At 36.9% G+C, this 25,582-nt stretch overlaps 1 protein-coding gene across 6 annotated transcripts in view; it reads left to right on the top strand.

Annotated features, from left to right (window-relative positions):
- The first annotated feature begins 1,013 nt into the window (after positions 1–1,013).
- nphp4 (nephronophthisis 4) overlaps positions 1,014–25,582 on the top strand; it is a 178,852-nt gene continuing 154,283 nt past the window's right edge. For 3 of the 6 annotated variants that reach the window (XM_017305947.1, XM_017305948.1, XM_017305946.1), the window contains exons 1-5: positions 1,014–1,084; positions 1,238–1,563; positions 2,326–2,460; positions 20,032–20,201; positions 22,389–22,453. In XM_017305947.1, the coding sequence (XP_017161436.1) occupies positions 1,414–1,563; positions 2,326–2,460; positions 20,032–20,201; positions 22,389–22,453 (520 nt within the window). In that variant the 5' untranslated portion in view covers positions 1,014–1,084; positions 1,238–1,413. Of the gene's footprint in view, positions 1,085–1,237; positions 1,564–1,764; positions 1,849–2,325; positions 2,461–20,031; positions 20,202–22,388; positions 22,454–25,582 lie in introns of those variants that run through there. The other 3 variants (XM_008413093.2, XM_008413092.2, XM_008413095.2) reach the window with 3 other exon arrangements.

The raw sequence follows: 25,582 nt of genomic DNA, 5'->3' as shown, positions 1-25,582 counted from the left end.
TTAATAAATTGCACGGTCACCTTTAAAATAAATAGACTAAATCATCAAATCAAATAAACTTGCAATTTGCTGTTTGTTTTTGTGTTTTCTTTTTGCTCTATATGATTGTATTGAAATTACTTTAAAGTGGTTTGAGACAATGTTTTGTGAATTGGCGATAAACAAACTGAACTGAATTGAACTGTAGCTCTGTAAACACAACAATCAGTTGTAACATAACTAAAGTTGCACCTTCATTTAAATCTTAAATGTAAAATTTCAACATTTTGGACCTTTTAACTTTTTGTGTTAAAATTATCAGATCAAATTTAATATTATTCTCATTCTCAATAAACATGTCATTATATATATAAATGCTAGGGCTATGGTCTGCATTAAAAATCAAGAATTTATAGTAGGCCCTTGTTAACACAACATCAATCCAAACAATATTCAAGAAAAGAACTTTACTCTAATACACCATTGATATAATATAATATAATATAATATAATATAATATAATATAATATAATATAATATAATATAATGTAATATATTATATTATATTATATTATATTATATTATATTATATTATATTATATTATATTATATTATATTATATTATATTATATTATATTATATTATATTATAAATGGGAACTAGGGTACTCCAGTTCATTATCTTTGTTGTCCAATAAAAGAACAAATAATACCGGCAACAATATTTTATAAATTTTTCTCCAAATGTTGGAGAACAGTTAATGATCTGTAATCATTAACTGTACGGCTGTGTGCCGTACAGTCTCTACAAGTTTTTGTGTTGTGATTAGAAAGCAACTTGTAGTGTTATATTTTGTGTTTTATTTTATTTTTGTAAGCTGTCAAGGGACTGCAGATGGGAATGTGTGTGTGTCTGTGTGAATATGTGTCAGCTCTAGTAAAATAGTTAATGTTTTAGGTATAAAACTGTGTTATATTTACTTACTCAGCATTCACTTGTAATATTCTGTTAAATATGAGATCACATTATTACCATGGCAACTGACGCAGCACGGTGGGCTCTACCAAAGAACAGGTTAAGACCGGCTAAACACCCCAATTGCAAAGTAAATTTTTTCGTGATAATTCTTTCTTTGAAACACACTTTGTTATATTGTAGTATGTAAACTAATTAGTATTAGTATAAAATTGTTTTTCTTATCAGGCAAAGCTTCTTTTTAAAATGTTTATATTGTTCCGCACCCCTCTAAAAAATATAGTACAGCTGGATTTCCAACATGGCGGCCGCATGTTTGAAAATCTGAATGAGAGAGAAATTCTATTCCAAAGTAGAACCGCAGGTAATTTAAATAATTTTTTGTTTTATTTTATGTTTTTTTAATATATATATCCTTTTATTGATAATGATATGGTAAAGACAGACGAGTGAAACAGCATGGCTGACAGCTGGGATGAAGTGTTTCACAAGAACCGGTTGGTTCCCCCGTCCAGCCAAACAGTCCGCCTGGCTGTGGAGAACCACCTCACCGCTAACCACGGCTTTCAGCTCAGCTTCAGCCGGCTTATTGTAGCGCAACTCCCGCAGGTAATTCCAAACATTAGTTGTCTGTGTCTGTATATGGCATACATGTTCTTGGGTTTAAACCAGTAATCTCAAACTAAAAATCCTCAAAGGCCGATGTCCTGCAATTTAGATGTTTCTCTTCTTCAGCACACCTGGCTCCAATATTAGCTCATTAGCAGAGCTCTGTAGAGATTGACTGTATGCTACCAGGGTAGTTTAGCCATTTAATTCAAGTGTGTTGGACTAAAGTTGTGAAAATCTGGCTCTCGAGGACTGCAGTTTGAGAACACTGCTTTAAACAAACAAGTTAGGTCCAGCAATTTTTTTTGTGTATTTCAGTCCTCTTTTATTACTATTATATAGAAAAATAATAACAAAGACCTGTAATATGACCCACAATAACCACACGCTCGTGTGTTTTCGTGTGATTTGTGCACCGGTCTGAAGCAGTACATAAATGTGAAGTCAAAGAAAAATAATGCCTGGTTTTGAAAATGTTTTAAAATAACAGTCTTTAAAGTGTTGTTTGCATGTATTCAGACCCTAAAGTTGGTGATTTTAAAAGTATACTTTTGAGCTTGGCTGTGTACTTTGTTTTACTGATTTGCTTGCCTAGAGACTGAAAGTTATGCCCGTATTACTTTGCAAAATATTTTAAGCTCAGACTGGTTAGAGCTTCCTACCTTCGAATTGCATGTTCATATGATTTATTTATAATTTGCTTAATTATTTTAGGCATCAAGAAGAGCTTTTAGTTGTCCATCTTCTTTTGTTGACCCACAGGATCTGTCAGCTGGGGAAGATGTGACCTACCAGCTGCGAGTGACTCTGTTTGACAGAAAACTCCAGCACTTTTTTGGAAAAACATGGAAGAGCTCATCCCAAAAGATGAAAAACAACAAGATTTCCTTCAACGAGGTAACTTTTTGTCTTAATGCATTTCACTGAAATAACAACTGCAGCTGCAAAGTGCTAAGCATTTATGGGCTGCAGGGCTCAGAGGATCTGTAATGAATTCTTCTCATGTTGTCTTCATAAGCATTCAGTCAATGATTATTTGTTGAAATCAATCCCTATTCAACCCTTAATTGTGTTAATTGAGCACTGCCATTATTTAATTACTACTCAAAACATTTGAAAATCAACTCGTTTAATGTGAACACTTATGATTGGATTGTGTTCTGCTGTGCTTTCGAGACTGATATGAGCATAAACAAAACTAATCACTACAATTTGGCAATCACTTTGGTGATGACCAAAAATTGATCCAAGTTATATAGCACAACTTCCATGTTTAAAACTTTCAGAAGGAAACAAAACCCAGATCTTATCACTGAAAACTGCATTTAACCTTTTTACCTTTCCTTTATTTGTTTTTGTTTCTGTTGAAATGGTGTATTGATATTTTTAAAGTGGCATGTCCAGCTGAGTTCAGCTTAAAAATAAAAAAAGACAGAACGGCACAGATTGTTGCAGCATAACTGATATAAATTGTGTCAAACATTCCTACTAGACTTCTCTGGGTTCTGGAGAATGTTGGAAAGTTTAGTTTTAGAAACTTTATTGCATAAAGGAACTCCTTCCTTTCTTGTAGGAAATATTTCTTCTAGTTTATATCTTGGCTGTGCTATTAGTTCTCTGCTGGAGTTTGGGGTTATTCAGACAAATATATATTGAATCAATCAATGTTTATAAATTGGTCCTTAATTATATGTTCATTGCTTCTTTGTGATGGACTGAATCTTTCCATGGTGTACCCAGTGACAGTCAAGTGTTTGTGTGCCAATATACAAAATCTGGATATTAAAACATAATTGCAACCCACCCATAGAAATACGGGGGCTGATGTTTCCTTTTCTTTTGCTTTTTACTGTTGTTTTACCAGGGTAAAACCCATTGGGATTAAAAACTTATTTTCCAAGAAAGTCCTGGTCAAGAGCAAATGGCAAATAATGTCCCCTTTCTTGTTCAGAGCTGCACTCAGCAGACAGACTGACACCCTCCCTCAAAATGTTGTAATTTGGACATTTGAATAGACCCAAATAGTACAGTAGGCCCTAAAATATCACTTTGCTTTACTGCTGCTGCTTGTACGCTACTGGACATCCTCTGTTGTTTTCAGGACATTCCTGCTGCTGAGCTCTGCAACCATTGTTTAAGCTTAGTTTGTTGATTTAGTTGCAGCTTAGAAAAACATCCTTGTAGACAGCTACTTTTAAATCACTCTGGAATAATTTCTTATTATGAGCCTGAAGCACAACTTCTGCTCTGGTACACTGATGATTAGTTGAATTGATTAATCAAATCATTACTTTGAGCTTCTAGTTAGTGATGTGCTGATTATGCTGCTCCGAGGAGAGAATGCTTTCTTCATTATAATGACAAACACTCAGAATGGAAATGAGTTTTTCTGCGTCTTTCAGTTTTAAATAGAACCATAGCCACATCTTCAGTTCAGCCTTGGTGCAGCACATGGCTAACACTGACTACTTGTCTGTGCCGTGCTGGTGTTTTAAACTTCCCATCTTCAAAAACACCCAGCTTTAATCTTTGAGCCACCTCTATGGTTTCCCTCTGTTCATTCTCGGTAATTTCTCTGCCATCATTCCTTTGGTCCTTTGTACTCTGTAATCATCATTAGACAAAGGAAACAGAGAAACCATTTTTATGTCACGCTATCTCATGTCGTCTCTGAAAGATGTGCTTTGATGATGAAATTCCTCATAACTTATTGAAAGTGCTAAAGAATCAAATATATGAGATACAAAAACTAGTACTACGTCTACTAGAGAGAAATTAAACTTGTTTACAAGTCAAGATTCTTTATGGCACTCTTTAATTTATTTTACTTCTCCAGTCAGTGTTGTTGAACAAAAACAACACTGTTGTCTTACTTGTTTTGTCCTGCGATGAACATTAACAAATTGATACTATTGTAAATTTCAAGCAAAAAAACCCAGCCCTTTTTATATTCTTTATAAGCTGTTAGATAGGGAACTTGGATTGTGTTGAAAGTTTTATGGTGTCAAAACACCAATGCCTTCGTAGACTATACTATTTGCTTTATAATCCTTTTATCAAGTTATTCTTTAAGGTTTTATTGGCTTTAGTGCACTTTATTTTATAGTGAGTTGACAAGAAAGGGGAAGACATGCGGTAAAGGTAACCAGGCCGCGAATTGAATCTGCGACGGCCGTGTCAGGGACTAAGGCTTCCATATGTGGGTTGTGTTTAACCCACATATGCATGAAGCACAATAGCAACCCCTTTTATCAGGTTATTATTTATAAACAACAAACTGTTAAAAATGGTGGTACATTTAAGAGTTTTAGGGAAAAAAAATCAACAGCTTGTAAAAAATCCCCAAAAAGAAATAAAACTACCATTTTAAGTGATTTATTTTTTTTTTTTTTACTAATGATGAAATACTTTCATCAGTGTATTTGTCTACTGCTTTCAGTAAGATTGATTGTGCTCAAATTTGTTCAAAGCTGGCTCATGTGGATACCGCCTCAAGTTCATTACATTTCATGTTATATCAGTCAGACTGGATATAACATGAACATTATGAACTCAAGTAGATTTTTTTTTATTTGCATGCAAAGTGCTGTGTGTAGTAGAAAACTAACACTGCATATTGCCCTTAACAGACTATCCTTTGGTAAAATATGGTGGTAGCAGCATCATGTTGTTGGGAGATTAAGAAGATGGATGAAGCTAAATCTGGGGTCAAACTGGAGGAAAACCTGTTAGAGTGGAGGTCCAGCTTCTAACTGGACAGAGATCCTTAACTTACAGCAAGGCTACTGTGGAATAGTTTAGATCAAAACATATCCATGTCTTAGAATGGGCCAGTCAAAGTCCAGTAAACAATAGTTTTTGTATTTATTATTTTTTATCACTTTGAAATACTTAAAGGACAAGTATAATGATTTTTTTTAATCATTGCTATGCCTCCAGCACTTTTTTTTTAGTGACCACTCTGCTCTCCGACACTTCATGATAACAGCCAGCCAGTAGCAGATGCAAAATCCTTAGTCGGGCGGTCAACACCACTTTTGTGCCTGCAATCTATTGCACGCACAACACGCCTACTAATTGCACCTGGAAATTTTATATATTTTTTTGCACGAGTAATTTAGTATCTTTGTATCCTTTTAAGATCAGACCCTTGGTCTCCTTACAGAAATCTTTAAATTTTGTCCTTGGCATAGGCTAAGTCACTTTATCTGATTTATTTTTTTTCCTCAAGTCACATGACCCAGGAGGGTCACGAACCACAGTTTGAAGAGCCCTGGTCTGTACTGTTTCATGTAGCCTAAAGAACATGGATATAATATGGAATGGATTGATAGTAGAACAGTGGCAGGTTGTCTAAAATGCCTGAGAAAAGCCATCTGCACACATTGCATCTGTGCCATAAAAGGAGGAAGAAGAGAAAAAGAAAATTCCCCGTTTTTTCTTACGCAATACAACTTTTAAAAAAATGTCAACTGCCTGTTTTTCAGTGACATGCTACAAAGTAGATGTTTAGCTGTTTTGATAACATATTCTTTTTTTCTGTGACTGTAAAAAGCCAGTCAGATGCAGAATCGCAGTCTAACTGATGGCAGGATTTTGACATCTTGAAGTCGAATAAAGTTTGACATTGCCTGCCAGAGGGTTTTTTTTAGAGCCAACAAATATTAACAATAAAATGTAGCTCCATGTAGTGTAGTTGAAAAATTTATCCGAAGGCCCCATGTTGTTATATTTGAGCCGATATCTGGGGAGCAGCTGGGTGCCTGTGTTCTCCCTCAAACATCTGAATGTCTCTGTGAATCCAGGCTGGAGGCCAGTCACCCACTGCTTTATAAATGGATCGGAGCAACGAAGAGCCTCCCCGTAGCTTCCGAATTTGAAACCTACTGAGGGCGATACAAATTTGCCTCCTCACCTTGCAGCATGTTTGTGTGTAAAATACGCATCTTTTAGTGAAAAAGGGAGTGTTGCAAAAATCTTTTAGCAGTGACATAAATGAGTCACAGCTATGGCACATTCTGATTTCCATTTTGCCACCGTCAGTTTTCTCCATTTCTCCCCCCAACCCACCGTCTGCTTGATGTTCTTTTGATCCAGCATTTTCGCTGTGCACGGCCTTACTTTGATCCACCACAATAGTCATAGCCGCTATAAAAATCCACTTGGTATCCCAATCAGCATCTAAATCCCATTATCCATCCAGGATAATAATATAAACCACATCATATCCTATAAGGATGATAAAGTAGGTCTGGCCCTTTCTCTGCCACGCGGCGAGAGCTGCAGCAGCTTTTTTCTTTTTATTAGATTTGGCCCGTTGCTCTCACGCTCATGCTCGTGTTTATGAGTGGCAAATTGCTGTTTCATATCCAAATAATGTCAGTGGGGTGGGGATTCACTCCTAAGCTGCATTAGCACGTTGAAAATTGCACCTCCCTCCCCACTCGGGCCATGATGGATTGATTTTAATATCCACTGAAAAGCAAAGATGTGCAGTGATTAAAGGCAGAAAGGGAGAAAGGGAGCTCCATTTTAATTCGGTTTCATTTTTTGTACCCGTTTTTTGTCCCTAAACAGAACTCACGACATCATTACGATGTTGTCGCTTCTGTTACTTTATGTATCAGCTCCTTAATGGTAAACAGTTTTTTTTTCTTTTAGTGAAATGCAGTTTATTTTTCAAGTAAGCTGCATGGGCTTGTTGAGTCTCGTTGAAGTGTTTTTTATGGGCCAGATGCAGAAATCATATCCTCTGACTGTAAAAGATCAAACCTTTGTTTAAAAAAAACAAAATAAACAAAAACGGGAGGTTAATTTTTAACTTTCATTGTCTGTACTGTTTCAGGATTTTTGATAGCGTAATAAAGCAAAGTAATTTTAATGTTGCAAAATCTTCGGAATGCTCTTTTTTTAGGGGCTGTTGCAAATTTTATAAAATTTGCTACAGATTTGATTAAATCTTGACTCAGATCCTTTGAATGGCGGTTAAAATATTGCACTTCAGATTGGTCTTCTCTGAAGATTTGTCAGCAGAGGGCAATGTTGTGTTGTCTGTACACAGAGAAGAGAAACAAGAGGAGGAAAGGGAGAAATGTGCATCTTTTTTGCATTGTCTCTTTCTGTGATCACTCCATTTGAGCACAGGGAACCAGTGGTTTCTTCTCACATGTGCAACATTATCAGACCGACAGCTGGGCTTGGGAGGAAAAGGCCAAGCTCCGTTCATGACCAACGCAATCCTCTGTTTATCTAGGTCTCCAAATGCTTCCAGTTAGATACATCTAAAGGTTTATATTAAAGTTTTCTGTTAGAATATTGAAAGAAAAGCCTAGGGTTATGCCTTTTATAAACAACAAAAAACCTTCAGCAAGATGGAGTGCCATGTCTTAGATACAGATGGTGATTAAAAACACTTAGCTTCACTCACTTATGCATCAACATAACCGTCAGCCATCAGATAGCCTTATTACACGACTTCAAAGAAGTGAAAAGCAGAAGACGGAATCTTACCGATGGGGTAAGTATTTGCATCAGTCCTGCAATTTCTTCAATTTTGTTTCGTAAGGATTTTTTTTTTTTTTTATAAAAATGAGTTAGTTTAAAGTGGGGCTTTAGTCACAGTCGTGCTGTAAAGCATGAGTTTCCACTCTGAAAGCACGCAATATGTTGTCAAAATGAAGCTGCTGTTGCTGTAACAAAGCTCCAGTCAAAGAAGCTTTCATTCTTTCCATTTTTTTCACCGCCCTCTCTAAAAGCAAAGACATGTTCAGCTGAAGGAAAAAAGAAAATCTCTTTGAACTCGGCTGCATTTCTTTTTTTGTGTGCGATACACTGTGTTTTGCAGTCTACCTTTTTTTTTTTTTTTGCTCATGTGTTTCACAGCTTGTCAAGCGTGAACATTCAGCTGTTGTGTAGGAAGGAACTGTGCCCCTTGCTGCTGCGTTTAGGGAACAGGTGATTACCAAGTTCTTATGTAGGACCCCTGTTCCAATCCAGTTGGAAAGAATAGTCATTAGATAATATATAACCTTCCTTGGCTTCAATTTCGTTTTATGGGTTAAAACGGTTACTTCTAGGTTAACTCTAGGTTATCTTGTAGCTAAGGGGATATCTCTATCTGCAGTTGGACTCTGCTCTGTGATAATCTTTTGAATTTATGATTTTTGTTATGTTTAGTAATCTACTTTTAAAATCTACAGACCTGGAGGCAAGAAACAAACATTTGCAGTAAGGGTTTTGAAGAAGAAACAGAGTATTTTTTTACGGTACATTTATTAGTTGTTTTTAATGTTAGATTTGTATTTTTTTTCTTCAAGAAGTTGGTGCTTACAGCACATGGCAGAGGTTGTCATGCCTATTGAACTTTTTCACCCTGAACTTCCATGTACTTTATAGCAATTAAAATATGATACCCCAACAAAACAGAACACAGTTATGAAGTGGAGAGGAAATTATACATGTTTTAATAAAATAAAATATTACTTGTATTGCATCTACTTGTATTCAGCCCCTCTGAGTTTTGTATGAAAACCTTTAGCTCAAAGTCTTTTTGGGCGTATCTGCACAGCTTTGTAGCCTGAACTTCACATCATTTTAACACATGAACATGCTTTCCATTCCATTGTAGCACTATCTGTATGTTTTGTCTCATTAGCCTGCTGAAAAAGGAACCCATATCCCTGTGACAATTTTTTTTGCAGCCTTTTCTTTCAGTTTTACTGTTTTGCACCATCCAACATCCCATCAACCCAGACCAACTTTCCTCTCTATGCTGGAGAAAACCATCAGCATGATGTGGCCACCACAACATGTCGGTATGGGAATGGTGTGTTCAGCGTGATGTTTTATATGACGGCTAAATAATTTAGGTTTGGTCTCATTTTACCAGAGCACCCTCCTCTTCATGTTGGTTGTGAGAAATTGCAAACAGGACTTCAATGGCTGTATTTCTTACCACTCCAAGGACAGATTTGTGGAGGACATGCCTCATAGCTGCTCCTTAAACAGGTACTTCCACCTCAGCTCTGAATCTGTGCAGCTCCCCCAGAGTTACCATGGGCCTCTTGGCTACTTCTATGATGAAGTTTCTCCACACGTTAGTCAGTTTAAATTTAGTATGTGCTTCTTTTTTGCAGTCAAAGGATGACGGCACATAATCCAATGGTTTGCATTGATAAATGAGGGTGAAGCAGTGTGTGCAGTTGTTTTAATGTTGCAGTCACAACCTTTGGTTTAATTTTTGCTTACATTTTACACCCCATTGGTTCGTCAACTCAGCGTTGTTCTGTAATCACTACAACAATGGAGATTTGATGAAAGACATTAGCCTGTTCATTAAGTGTGGATCTTAAAAAGATGTGCATTTCTATTTTTCAGTTTTTTGTTTAAATGTTATAACAGATTTGTATTATTGCTCAGTATTACTTGGAGCATTTGTGAGTTCATTACACTTGTTCTGTGAGTCAGTGTCGTATCTTTAAACTCCATAGCTTTACTAATAGTCTCTTGTGTACCTTAAGCCGTGAATTAGAACCAATTTGTTTATTGGAAGTATGTCAAAGTGTCACCAAATTTTATTTGTGCCCTGAGACACAAGCATAATTTTTATTGCATTGCAGATTGACAAAAATAACTTCTCACACACTTACTGTCCACATCATTAGGCACATCTTGTGGTGCTGGCTAAGACCACTTTTTGTCTTCAAAGCTGTCTTAAAGATAAGAATGTTTTGACAGTTGCTATTCAACTTATTTAGCACCTGTAGTCTGGATGATCATAACACTGACTTTGTGCACAAACTATACACTGTAATTTCCTGCAGGTGAAAGAAGATAGAACCAATTAAAACGTTAAAATAATTTTTCTAAGCTCAACTTTCAATCAAGATGAAAAAAATAACTAGGTGAACAGATTTTTCTTATTAAAAGATGTCTTTTTAGTTTTGATCTTTTAAAGAGGTTTATAGATATTTTTGTCTTGTGTCAAAGCTCACTTGCCCAAAATGCTCAGGAGGCATCTGTCGTTTTTTATTCAGAGCTGCTAAGTGCTCAGATAAATGTCTGGCTGTAAATCATCAACCTAGATCGAATCTGAGTCTGTTCTGTTCCCTTTCTCTTCCAATTCACGGCGCTTCTCCGAGCATGAAAACCGCCTGTGCAAAAGGTCGCATGATTGATGGACAAAGGAGCTTCCATAGCACAAGGACCCGTCTCCAGCCTACCTCTGTGCTTAATTCCTTCTCCCAACTGGCATTCCACACTAAAAGATATACACTTCAATTATATATGGGGACGACGGGGTTGAAGACTGCACGCCTTGCTTGAGAACTGATCAATATTTCAGTTCCACAGGGACCAAACACATCGTGGAGCAGCTGCTGCTTAACAGCTTTACACAGTGGAGTGGCACATCCCCTAATACACAGCTATACACTGTGGGTGTGTGTATGCACAATCAAAGGAACTGAAGGGCCCACAAGAGCTACTGCTGAGGTGACAGAGAGAGATGAGAGCCTCAAGGAGGTTTTAGCTGTGTGTGTGTGTGTGTGTTCATTTTTAGTGTGTGTTGCGTATTCATACTTGCCTTGTATTTGACTGTTCTTTCTCCATGCCTGTCTTCTTCTCTTCCTGTCCCCTCTCCCTATCACATCAACACACAAACTCTCGGATTCTAAAACACACATACAAGAGATTCACACACAGCAAGCTCGTCCCAATATTTCTGCTATCAGCTCTCCCTGGGGTCTGCGGTGCCTGTTTGTGTGTGGGCGCGTGTTGAGACTGAGGGGAAAGAAAAAGATTCTGCCTGTCTTGTACTTTGTTGTTCCTGGCTTTGACGTGTCAATTCCATCTTTGCCTCTTTGTGTCTGAAGTCTGGCACGGAGACACTGTTTTCTTTCCTTGTTGCAATCCTGCAGCATTATGTTACCCCTCCACCGTTCAGCCAGCACCCAAAGACTGTGAAACATTTCACTGAGTTTAGCAAATGTCAGGAGACCAAAACCTCTTACAAAGTAAAAAATTACCCAGCAAGCACTTCAATTTCTTGTTGGCAAAATTGTAGATGGTATAGAGATTTGTTTGAATAAGATGGAGAATTTTGGACATTAGAGGCACTGAAGCAAAAATGTAGAAGATTTTTTGTTGTTTACAGATTTCTTATATTGTATATTGTCATTTTCTGGAACTACCTCCATTGTTTTCCTCATGTGCTAGACATATCTTTACCTGCAGTTGTTGTGAGTTTTTGGCCTTAGTCTTTTTTTTGACTGTTGTGTCATACCCAGCCATTTCCATTGCTTCTTCTACTTGTTAACACACTATTTTGTGCTTGTTTGTATCTCCATGAATTTGAATATCTCACCCATTCATCATAAATGCAGGACTTTTGAAGTGCAGTATGCTACAAAATATTTTGGATATCTTGATTAATTGGACATATGCGAGTAAATACTAATTCTATAAGAATTTTCAAAAGTTTTTATATTATTTTGCGGTTTTGGTTCCCATTTCTTTTAATGAACTGTTTTGACAATTGTCACAAAAAAATAGTCTGTCCCAGCAGGAGGTTGACTGTCCCAGCGTCAACCTCCTGCTGGGACATATGAAGTGATATTTCCATATGTTAAACCATGAGAATATCATCATCTTCATATAAAACTCAGTGGAGTACAGCAAAAGACTTGTGGTGTTGACAAGGTGTCCCTCAGGGCATGAGCAAGTCTGAAGAGACTAAAACTTGAAATGTAGGAAAATAAGTAAAATCACCAGCATCTGGATCTCTCATGTATTTGTATTTCCTGCATATCAATAATTTTCCAAGTGCTGTGTAACTACCTAGTGCATATAATGTTCACAGAAAAAAATCTGGCCTTGTTGGAATTTTTTTTCTTTTTTATTCACCTGTCACACATACTGTATGCATACCAGTCATATCTCTCTTGCTGCAATCCAGTGACATATTGGCCATAAGGGAGCCTGAAGCCTCAATTCTTGTCATTTTCTTAGCCTCTCTATCATCCACTCTGCCATCTCTCATCTCTACTGTGCTTGTGACTGTCACAAAATTTCACACCAAAAGGATTTGTGATACTGATACCCACTGGTTCTGTGCCTGTAAAATGACTCGCTGAATCTCTCCTCCTTTCTCTTTCACTTCCTCTATCTCTTTTCTCATACTCATCCTGCTGCCAGACTTGTATCAGAGATCTTCATATATAGACTTCGATATCAAAGCATTGCAGCCAAGAAGCTGCCAAAAGTGTTTGTCTGCTTTATTTCTGAATCTTTGATTTTAGCTGGATGACTTGAACACTCGACAGCAAAGTCCCATAGGCTTTTGAGATGCAGTGAACGTAGCAGTTGTCTAGCAAAAACTTATGTCCACAAGTAAAGCTTTTTTTCACATTTGTGAAGAAAATGTACAGCAGTGTCAGTCTTGAGCGCTGAAATCTGGAATATTGTATCATTAACTAATCTAAGCATGCATATCTTACATGTAACTTCTTATCTAAGTCCAAGTCTCCAAGACAATGCACAGTGTTGGTCAAATTCATGGCACCACAAGTAAAAATGTGTGAAAAGCAATAACATTAACCCAACTTTTTAAGCAAGAGCATTTATAGCCCCAGAAACACAAATATTACTCTTTAAAAACAAGCTCATTTGTAATATGTTTCTTTAGGTTATCTGTCACATGAAGAAGCGTTATTTATATTACTGAACTGCACATAGTCACTGCATTTAATTATATTGTCAAATTTACTGATATTTCTTGATACTTTTTTTAACAAACAGTGGAGTTGATTGTAAAGTTAACAATCCTGACAGTAAGAACAACTTTTTGGAATTGGAGTTTATTGTATGAATCAAAATTCTTATTATAGAAAATTTATCACAATAAATGATAAACGATACGATAAATGCCCACTGCTACTCCAGTCCCCATCATACCCAACAATATGCAAATGGGCTTTTACAAATACATGTGCTTTGTTTCTTTCCTCCTTGTTAAAATCTAATGGTTCTTATGAAGACATGGTTTGGTTTCTCTGCTACATTGCTCTAGAAATTTTTTGAAATTTGTTCAAACTTTTTTTGTACCATCCTGCTTGCTGTGTACAGTGGTATGAGTCCTTTTCCAACCCAGAGACTAGTGATGATTTTTAAGTAAATAACTTTAACACCTTGATTTTGGAACATGTATTTCTAGGTTGAGGGGTAAATTATACTTTCATAGCTGTGTGAAAGGGTCCTAATTGATTCATTTAGCACCAAAAGACAAATGGTAAGGCAAATGAAGCGTTTATGGGTTAGAGCTGCATACAAAAAGCAAGCTCTAGGTCAGTGCAGGTTGTTTTTCCATTTTCCTACAATAATTTCCTTAAAACCATCTTAGTCTGATGCGAAATTATAAAACAGCATTCTACCTTGAGAAAATGTATTATTTCAGTTAAGAAGAGGCAGACTGGCATCCAGTTTAATGACTCAGAACTGCAATTTTTTTCTTAGCTGTCGAAGGTACATACCCAAAGTAATTGAAAAAAATGTTATTGCTCCTCTTCCATCTTGACTTAAGTTACAGCTATTTACCCCTGCGAGAATCAAGTGCCGCTTTGTTGCTGCAAAGCATAATCTCTCATTAGTCCAGACATATGTGGCGCCTGGTGTTGCTGCAGATGCAAGCTATTTCTCTAAATTACTTCTCCCAGAACTTCAGTGGCATTCAAGTAACAAGAGCTCACAGCATTGTCTTATTGTACATATCTGTTAAAAACTTGTTTGTATTGGTTGGGAAACGTAATGAATATGGAACTTTGCAGAAACAAACTGACTTCTGTGTTTAGTACAAACCTAGAGGTGCAATTGAGTGCAAAATGGAACAACCTGTTCTCCTTAAAAATCACCTTATTATGTGGAACAAAAACACAATTTATTACATATCTGTTGCCAAACTTTACCCCTTAATACCAAGTATTGCATATTCATGAAAAAATATAGACCAGTTGCTTAGTTGTGCAGTTATTCCTAAACATGAAAAGTCTTTTTAATTCGGATCATTACAAAATCTAGGAACATTGCAGTAAGGGAGAGCTTTCCTTCACAGTGCTTTGCAAAAGTGTTTGTTGTGCTCTTTCACAATTCTGTACATTACAACTATAAACTTCAGAGTATTTGATTGGAAATCTATGTGACCAACTAACAGAAGTAACATATATTTATAAAGAGGAAGGTCAATAATATGTGGTTTTCAAAATTGTTCACAAATAAAACTGTAGTGCCGCGTGCATTCTTTGTCAACCTTTTTTCAGTCTGATTTCTAAATGACATAAAATACAACCAGAATGTTTTCATCCGTAATGTTTTACCCATCCGTAAAACTCTGTCTGTTTTGCGAAGCCCTCAGAGGTCATCATGAAGGCCCAGAAACACAGCAGGATACACAAGAAACACGGGAAAGAAGATCCTTTTTACAGTCCAATCAAACTGATAGCTAATCCTCATCATTAAAGAAAAAATTATTCCACTGTTCTCTGCAAGTTTATTTACAGTATAGCATAACTTTCCAATTACCCTATTGTGTTTTTCCTCTCTGCATAAGAGTAGTTTTAAAGAAATATGGTCAACGATAGAACATTAATATATGCCTGAGCAGTGAACTGGTCATGAGAATTTCTTTCTCAGCTCCTGGCTCTGCCTCTGACACTAAATCAAATTTTAAAAATGGTCATAATTTTCAGCACAAATCTTCAGTTTTTACAAAGTATTCTGATCAGTTCAAGTCAGCTCATTACAACGATTCAGCTGTAATGAGCTGAATCGTTTTACATCTCGGGGAACTTTTCATAAAAAGCAGTTCCACACTGTAGTCTTGATTATGTTAATTCTGAGCATATTCACTGAATGAGTAATCCTTTCTGTCCTGTCTGGACTTTTGGGCTCATGGCTGGTTCTTGGTACTCTAGCTTTCTTTGTACTAAAGGGCTATGAGACAAAGTTGACCAGTTATGTGGTGTTGTATTATACAGATATTTAAAGCTCGAAAGAAATGCACACAAAAAAAGAGGAAAAACTGCCTTTGTGGCCCAAGCGTCAGGCCAGCCCGCTGGGGAATGTCCCGTTCCTTCCGATTTGCCAATCCGGGCCTGTTTGTTGGTAAGAGATATAGTGGGACAGCGAAGGGAGCTCATTCTTTAGAGAGAAGAAGAGAAATCCTTTGAAAGTCCCTTTCATTTCAGTTTATTGCTCCTATGCAAACATTCACGTTATTACACATCTCTACAATTGTATGCATGAATTTTCCGTATTATAAAAACCAGATTTGTGGGAATTGCCATTAATAACCGCAATGTTCTCTAACTTTTCCAGAGATTTTCTTTTTAACTTTCAACAATGGCAAGACAAAGGAGTTGTTTCTGAACCTTTTTCAAAGTATACTAAATACCCTCTAAAACAGTGGTTCTTAACCTGGGTTCGATCGAACCCCAGGGGTTCAATGAGTCGGTCTCGGGTTCGGCGGAGCCTCTGCCGCGGAGGTAAAGGCACACTTGTGTAAAGTCGTGACGACGCGCCCCGCTTTGCCATCACTTGCTGCAGAGGATCACGTTACATTGCTTAGCTAATCAGTGCTGCGGAGAAGCACTGATTAGTGGTTTGGGGGGTGGAATAAGAAGGGTTCGGTGAATGCGCATATGCAACTGGGGGGTTCGGTACCTCAAAAAAGGTTAAGAACCACTGCTCTAAACCTTCAAACATTTGGCTTTTGTCCTCCGACAATCTGCTTTCATTACCGAGTCAAATGTCTCTGCATTGATTGGAGCTGTTTATCAGCTTCAGCCTGCATTGATGGAAAGCTGACACTTGGCTGAACACTTCCCACCCGTTTTTATGATGAAATGGTTTGATGAGAAGGCTTGATGCTTCATTTAGGGACTTGTGTAACTCAGTCATATAAGACGCAAATCCCAAATCTTTCTGTTAAAGCAGCATTTCAACACTGACTGGACTGAATGTAAGGTGGCGTCAATGACAAAACCATGACAAAGTGATACTTTTCTAAATGGTACCAAGAATAAAAGAGGGTGATCTTGGGCATAAGATTGTTGTTACCCTTTCTACTGTATCCAAACAAGCTGGGGTCCATAATTTTAGACTGAGAAAGTATATATTTACTGGTGGAACCCATTCAAGGTTAGACTTTGTAGGATTGGTCCCATCTTTCTAGATTTGAGCATGCTGTACCCAGAGAAATTACAGAAATCCCTAAACTTCATTTTAGACTCCATAGGACTCTGCATGTTTAACTTCTCATAACAGCACAGGTATATAAAGATTGAATTAACCTGGCTTCAGTATATCAATTCAGAACAACTAAATTAAACTTTGGTTAAATACAGGTCTATTTAGTCCAGTTCAAAAAAGGTTTGGTAGAATATAATAATGTTTCAGTTCACGCCAACAAATTTGATTACTGATAATATTAATAGGATTAAGAAACATAAATTAACAACAAGCTCTATAATGAACACAATGAATGGTGATAAATATTTCAAGACCTAGGGATGGAGGTGTTGGCATAGAGAAGGAAAACTATATTGTAATAATAAAAAAAAAAACACTTCTGGCAGAACCAGACTCCGAAATGGTGCTGCCGTCTGACTTGACCACCTGGGAATTGAAGTACAGTTATGGGCCAACAACAAACATAAACATACTTGCTGGAAAAACAGAAAAATTATCTGCAGCATCTATTTGATAATATTGCCTTAAAAATCCTTTTTTTCCCTCAAACTTATATCAAACTTTGCAAAGTTTGATCTTGTGGGAAAATGCCCTTTAGACCAGATGGAACCAAAGTGTAGACGTTTGGCCAAAATATGAACAAATGTGATGAAAACCAAACATAGCATTGTGCACATTAACACCTTGTTGCTGAATCAGTTCTGAATTTCTCTATAAGCTGTAGTAATAAGTAGGACCAAATGTCTGACAAACAAATTATCTCGCGCAGTTGATTTGTGAACAGTAGGAGTTAAAAGGGACTCCACCAGAGCTGCCTTCTTCTGTTATGTTGTATTAATGAAAATCATGTCAAACAAAAACTAAACCAACAAGAACAGAAACAATATTGTGAATTATATGCAACACGCTTCTGGAAAAAGACATGGTGGGCCTCCTGCTACATTATTCTTCATAGAACAGAACAGGCTTAGATTTTGTTGTCAATGTTGGGTTAGAACTGATAAATGACCTTGGAGAGAGCAAGATGGGGGGCTATTTATCTTTTGAAAATATAGTCAAATTGCTGTAGATGGATGAGTTTAATTGTATTATCTTCACAACTTTTATGCCATATTGGTTATAAATAAACAATCTTCTTTGCAGGAGAAGTTGCTGTTAATGTAAAAAAAACATTGCAGATAAAAATAAATCCATATCACAGTGTTAGGAGAACTTTGTATGTTGTTCTCTTTCTTTGAAGTTATTGTATTTGGAAAAATACTAGCCTTACTAGATGGTGTTTGTAAAAAGAAAAAAATCTAAATAAAAAAAGCCCTTCTGCAGACTGTGTGATTTTACATGTGGGTTATATGGACCTTTTTGCATCAGAAGTTACACAGGGCTTGGAGAATCTCTTTATTTCAGGGTAGCTCAGATTAACTTATTTTCTGACAATGTCATCATGGTATTGATGGTGATTTAGAAAAATAACATGAGTTGTTCCACACAACCAGTGGATCAGAGAGAATTTATAGGTCTCCTTATGGTATTCAGGCCTTTGTGCTGTGTAAAACAGGGTGGCTCTGGCACAGGAAGGCTATTATTTCCAATTTGAGCACATCAGAGCCTGTATACAATTGCATCTACCTCACACAGACAACAAAAAGGCTCCCAAAAGGTATTGCCATCTCTGAGCTAGTGCAGAAATAGCAGGTCAGTGCAACTCATCCACGTCCTGAAAGGAAAATTTGTTGATTTCAGTTAGTTTAGGATGATATCAACAATTGTATTGATTTGTCCCAAACATCAAAGCTCAAAAAAGTACAACAGCTGTAATAAAATTAGCTGATTCATCTTTCTAAGATAAGGATATTCTTCATCAAGTAGCAAGGTACATGACTAAAACGGAGATAAATCAATCCAGCAAGGTTGCTCTTTTTTCTGTTTTTGTTTTTGTGCATGTCTCAAATTAAATTCCCTTCAGTTTTGACACAACAGCTTTCAATTTTTTTCTAATGCATGTCTAATGTGAATCTGCAGTGTCCTTGGGATATTAGGAATTACCTTCCAAATGCTACAGTGGTGTTATGTTTTTATTTTGAATGTCCCTGAACTGCTCGAATGACAGCAACAGTGGATGCTTCCAGCCAAGCAAAGTACCCTGGGACAGTGCACCATCTGTCCTTGTTTATAGGTCATTTCCCTGATGTGATTTTCAACATGCCGTTTATTGGTCATTATTATTATTTTACATGTCGTCTTCATCATGTTTCTTTCATCAGTGTGCTCAATCCTATTCAGGCTTAAAGAAAACAAGCAGTTTCTATGCATGTCTGTATTCGTTTCCTTTATTCTTATTTTCCAGATCATAATTTGTTTCCTTTATTGCAAGGATGCAATATACCCTGCTCACATATAAAATGATGGGATTGTGTATCAGTGCCCTTGGCTAACTCAGTCCACCCTTCTGTGATGGCAGAAATAATGTAGATAAGAACATTAATATTTTAACACAACATATGTGGCCTTCCAGACCAAACCTTTTCTATCCTATCATACTCTGTAACTACCACAAACACATGGCTAAAGATGTATGATGGACAGCTTAAGGTGTTGATGAGCCGACTCCAATGCCGAATGTGTGAGTTTTAAAAAGACGAGAACCTGTGCGGTAATTAAAATATTTTTGCTGGAAAACTAGGTCATAAATATGCTTAAAATGCTTTAATTTTGGTTATTCTCACTCCAAGAGTGTTTTTTTTAAAGTGTTCTGAACAGGAATGACAAAATAGTAAAAGCACCTGAGAGACGAGCTCTTTTGTATGACGGCACATTTGGACCTTTGTACAAATTAAAGAAAACATGAACTGTGCAAGGTGAAAAATAAACTGCAAACAGAAACCTCTCAAATTATGAGATGGAAAGCATGTATACATATACATGCTTTCCATCTCATAATTTGAGATTCTTGAAAAATCTTGGAGGACTTGTCACTTTTTGTCCCGAATGAATTTACAATCTCAGAAAAAGTGTGTTTTTACTTACTAATTTCTTACTTTACAATGTCAGTGAATATTTTAGCTTCAATATTGTAAATTTATTGCCTTTAATTTCGAAAAACTTTAATATTTATTGCAAAAGTATGGCTTTTGTCTTTAAGATATGGGAAAGTAATCTCAAAGCATTCTGAATGACTAAACACTGTAAGTTAGATGATCTCTTTTGGTGTCCCATGTGTTTATTTCTCAGGTTTTGTACCTGCATACGTCCTTGCTGCTGCCCAGCACTCTGGTCGTTGTGGAGTTAGTGTCGCTATCAACCAAACCAGACGGCTCCTACCTGTCTCTGGGGAGAGGCTTCAGCATTCTGGAGCTTTTTACCAACAGACCAGAGGGTCCAGGTACTAATGGAGACAGAAGGTGATTATTGAACTCTTAATTACCACATACATGGATTAATGAGCCTTCTCATTAGGACATAAAGGACAGGTGTATTTATAATGCAGGAGGTTGATGCTTTCTATCCAGTCAGGTTGTTTGGTCCTGTAATGTACATGTTTTTAGTTATTGTAAAAAATAGTTCTAATATTTTAGTTTTTCACAGCATGCGTGACAGAAATGCTATTATCCCTATGGGGTTTAAAGCCACCTCAGTCTGCTCTGGTGTTGGACAGTTTAATTAAATGTAGCTGGCATGATAACAGACACAATTAATAATGAGAAGGTTATAGGCTCACAATATTAAAACATGACGTTAAACTGAAGCCTGTCTCCAAAAATGCCACGTTGCCGCCAACAGAATGGGACTTCAATATGGTAAGATGAAGTTATGAATATAAAAGAATGCTTTAATCTTAGGTGCCCTGTTTTGGTTGACAAAACAGGGCACCTTACATATGTATTTTAAATACATATGTAAGGTGTAAATAATTTATATGACTGCATCTTTATCTGGTAGAAAACAATGGAAAAAAAGTCACCTGTTACGAGCAACTTTAAGCTCTACAAAGAGATATGATTATTAATGGCTGCAAAGATTGCTGCCATATAATTTTCTGTTCAGAGTCTGGTTAGTGACCAATGCTGCAAGGCATCGCTACAAGACATTGGAGAGGTTTTGAACCTCTTCCATTCAGATATCCGTCACTGAAGTCCAGTATTAATCTGTTCTGGCCATTTCACCGACATCAATTAATGAGAGGAACTGCAGCGATCCCAACGTGGGTTCCCCTTTAGATTTTTAATTGGTGCTGAACTAAAGACATATGTTTTAAGGAATCTGGGCTTTTGACAAGTTTCAGCTCACAATCGAAAATCCTTAAACTAAAGCTTGAAGTAGATGGCTCTGCTTTAAGTTGTTTCTCTAAAACACAGTTTGACATTTATGAAAGCTCTATTCTATTTATGAAAACAGAAAAATCTATTTCTTTTCTGTTCTTCTTTGCCATTGGGACCAATTCAGATTGTGGAAAGTAGGGAAACGGTATTACTTTTATCAAAGGTATTCCGTCACTCATTCAAATAATTTAATTCAGGTATTTTTATACCTTTCATAGCAACTGGTGAATAAAATCAAGCACCTAGGCTTGCAAACTGCTTCTACAAATCACTGAAAGAATGGGTTATACTCTCAGGATGCCACCTGTTAAATCTAGCTTGGTACTTTGATAGGATGTCACCTGTGAAATTGGTCCAGTCATGAAATTTCCTCACTACAAAAATTCCACAGTCGGCCGTTATAACAAAATGGAAGCGATTAGGAACAAGAGAGACTTGGCCATGAAGTGGTAGGCCATAAAGAATCACAGAGCAGGGTCAGACGAGACATGGCAACTCTTAGTTTTCCTAAAAAAAAAACAACTGTTCTTGTCCTTGTAAACCTGATATTATGTATTGTCTTTGTTAGTGATGTTTACAACCGTTAATAGTGTGAAAAATTGTGACCACAAAAATGATCAGTATTGTGTTGAAGCAAAATTCACTTTGAGTTACTTTTCTCCTAATAGTTTTGAAAGGAAGCAATAATCCTTATGTCCTACTTTAAGCTTTTTACATGATTTTCATTGTCTTGCTGTCTTACTGTGTTTGCCATGTTGGCTTTTGTTTACAATAGTATTTGGTAGGTTTCTGCTTTTTTTTTAGTCCTTCCTGTCCTCCTGCTGCCTCTTCAGTCAGCCTCTCATTAGATGAACTGACCCCAAATCCCCTCTGTCAGACAGCAGTTGGTGAAAGCAGCTATTTTACCACAAACTGTACTGCAACCTAAATTACCTTTGCATTGCAGCATGTAAAACTGATTTCTACCTTCGTAGGTTTTGAGGAACATCTCAATAACTGTAGTCCGGTTGGATGTCTTTTTAGCAAGGCATCTTAATTATGCAGAGTACTACCTCAACAGTAACAGTTTCTGGCTGAAAGCAGGCAGACTAAGACATGAGAAGCACAACCTATCTGATTACTGGCGAATGTAATACTTTGATTCCCAGCTTTTCTAATGATGCAATCAGTGCAGTACCCTTAAAAACGGGTCAAGTGCTAAATTAAGATTGTCAGATCTACTATAGTTTGCAGGCCTGCTTTTAAGATCTGTTCCACTTTATTCCACAGGCTGAATCTACACCGTGGATCACCAAGAGGCCTCCTCCACCCCTCACTGAAGGACTCAGTTGACTGTAAGAATAATTTGTCCACCATTTTTCTAGAGTAATACATGCAGGATTTAGGGGCATCTATTTCCAAGGTGATAAGGCTTCCTTTGTTTACTGAGGTACTTACATCCACATGATCTTTAGCCATGTGATATGATTCAAAGTCAAGATGGCAAATGTTTAGGACAGTAAATAACTGACTGCTTTACTTTCAAGTGACTTTTAAAATGCTTTTACCTCTTGATCCACCATTTTTAGCTATGCTTTGCTTACAGAAGCCAACTGCTCGTAGCCTGCCTCCTCCAAAATTGGAAAGTAGTCAGACCTTTGGCTGAGAGGTGTTTTTTGTCCTTGGATATCTGATTCAACTTAGTTTAAAATTTAATAAATGTTTTTTTTTTTTTTAACTACTTAGCTCCTGCTGAGGCTCATGGTTGGTTTTGATATGTCTATGGTTGGCTTAAAACCAGGGCTATGAATTACAAAACACTGCTGTGCCTTACCGTGTGAATAGCATTGTGCCCAGCGAGAGCCAGAGTTCCTGTCTTGGCTATCATGTCACATGAATATTAGAAAGCTTGCTCTCAAACGGACTCTTATGCTCCCTGAATTATTCAATGTCAGCCTGTTGTTTAGTGGATGCTGCTTCTCTGTTTTACGAGTCATGTTGCAGGCATTCTTGTTTACCTTTATATGGTTTAAACCCCTTTTTATCACTTTAACTTTCATCCACTTTAGCATGGGTACATGCTTTTTATCTTTTCACTGTGAAATACTCGGGTGTGTGTCTTATGTCTAAAGCGCCGTCGTTATGGTGGTAATTTCCTTCCCGATTGTGTGAAAGAATTCTGACGGGAAAAAAAATCTGTCAGGGTCAGACTTTTTGTTTACTTAATTTGTAATAAGTGCAACATTATGCAATTTGGCCTTGGAGAAGGAAAAGGACATTGTTGATGTGCTGCAGATACAATTGAGGTTAAATGTTGAATTTAATAACTGTGACACAATTGTATAACAATTTATGTTTATATCTCCTACCGTACTTCAGTTTCAAACGTTCAACATAATCATTATACTGCTGGAATCTGTCACATTGTCTATATGAAAACTTATTGGTCAATACATTATTTTTTACAGTGAATATTGTAGTTCTACAACGTTCTTCATTCACTTGCATTCAGAATAAAGCTCATGACTTTTCATGAGACCTACTCTCAGACTTCATTTTAAATATTTGAAGTTATTGACAGACAAAAACAAATCTTTCTAAAACTCCATCGGCACTAGTTCATAAACATTTGACAGAATGGAAAGGCAGAGTATAGTTTATAGTTGCATGGAACATACAAATATACACTTTTCTGAGAGGTGACTAACAAAAATTAAAATAATCCCCGCTTTGATATATAATAGTTGGCTAATGCTGTTTCTTTGTTCCTGACAGCTGTTCATAGACTTTCCTCAGTTTATTACATTTCACAGCTTTCACATGGGTTTCAACAATGAGTTGCACACTGATTAAGTATTTAAGTCCACTCTTAATATACATAATTCCTGACACATGGTTGGATTTTATCATAACTTAATGGTAAACCGCAGTCTGTTCACAGCTCATAAGGTGAACTGATTCATAACTTTACATTTTGATTACGTAGCTTCATGGCTTCCAAAACATATTTTTAGTTTTATTGCTTAAATTTTAATTAAAATCATTTATGTCTATAGTACCTATTTATTAGATATGTTTTGTCGGCAGTCAGTAAATTATGATAGAACATGTTTTACTGGAAGAAAACTCCAGTGACATAAAACACTCTGATGCCAGTATCTCTGCCAAAGCACTAACGGATTGAAGTTTGTGTCGCCCATATGGCACCTTTCCTTTCCTCTTCAGATGGCAGCCTCCTGTCGTCACCATATTCTGCAGCGTGACTAAGTCTGAGATGCTCATCAAGGTTAGTGCTATTGGCATAGCACCTCACAGTCTTCCTCCGTAATTTGCATAAAGCACTGGTCCTGGTTTATTAATTGGAAAAGTCTTTTAGCTCCTTTCAAAAAATACACAGTATTGCCCCTAAAATGTCACCCCCCAAATTTAACTTAACAAATCGGTAAGTTATTTAACCCCAGCTGATACAATAAGTAGCTTCTCACATTTGATTAACAGCCATGTGGAAAGGCATCCTGTCATGGAAAAGATGTTGATCTGTTTTAAGAAGGGTCAAATCATTGGGAGGCATGAGGCATAGAAAACATCTAAAACGTTTGCAGGAACTACTAAAAGTGGATTGAGAACTGTCCAATGCATTGTTATGCCTTATAATGGAAGGATAGTAAGGTAAGGAACCGTTGTCTTTGAGGAAATAATGTGACTGGAAAAAAAACTAACAAAACCCGAATGACCGTGATCAGTGATCACTTAAACTTTTGGTATCCAAATCGAAGACAAACAACAATAGTATTAGTAATATAACAATATTATTTACTAGTTTAATATTGAAAGTGAAATCATTTTTCTACACACAGTGTGAAGGGAATTCAAGTGATTCGAACTGTAGCCATGAGAAAACCACTAATCAGTGAGGCTAACTGATTAGTTTGCAAGAGAGCATAAGGCCTGGACTCTAAGCACATGAGACATGGTTTTCACACATGGATCGGCCACCACAGAGTTCAGATCTTAAGCCCATTGAGATTCTTTATGATGTTCTGGAGAAGGCTTTGCTCAGTGGTTGGACTCTCCCATCATCAATACAAGATCTTGGTGAAAAATTTATGCAGCACTGGATGGAAATAAATCCTTTGACATTGCATAAGCTTATCGAAACAATGCCACAGCAGATGAGTGCTCACATCAAAGTTAAATGCGAATGTGCAGCCTTTTTGTCTTTAGTGGCAACTTTTCTTTGGCCAGTCAGTGAACAACTCGGGAATAAGAATCCTTTTTTGTCTTTTAGGGTAGAAGTCAGCCCATCTCTCATACAAAGTGTAAACAACACTCTAAAATAATTTCCAATAATAAGAGTAAGAGGCTTACTCACTGTTGCTGAAAAGTAGATTATGTATGCTGCTACTTTCCTGTTTTAGTCCCAACAATGCTTTCAGACACTCTCCCCTAAAAGCACCCAGAAAACACCTGTAAAAAAAGTTTTT

This window comes from Poecilia reticulata, linkage group LG7, assembly GCF_000633615.1.
Source record: "Poecilia reticulata strain Guanapo linkage group LG7, Guppy_female_1.0+MT, whole genome shotgun sequence".
Lineage (NCBI taxonomy): Eukaryota > Metazoa > Chordata > Actinopteri > Cyprinodontiformes > Poeciliidae > Poecilia > Poecilia reticulata.
This window is presented reverse-complemented; position numbering and strand designations above follow the sequence as displayed.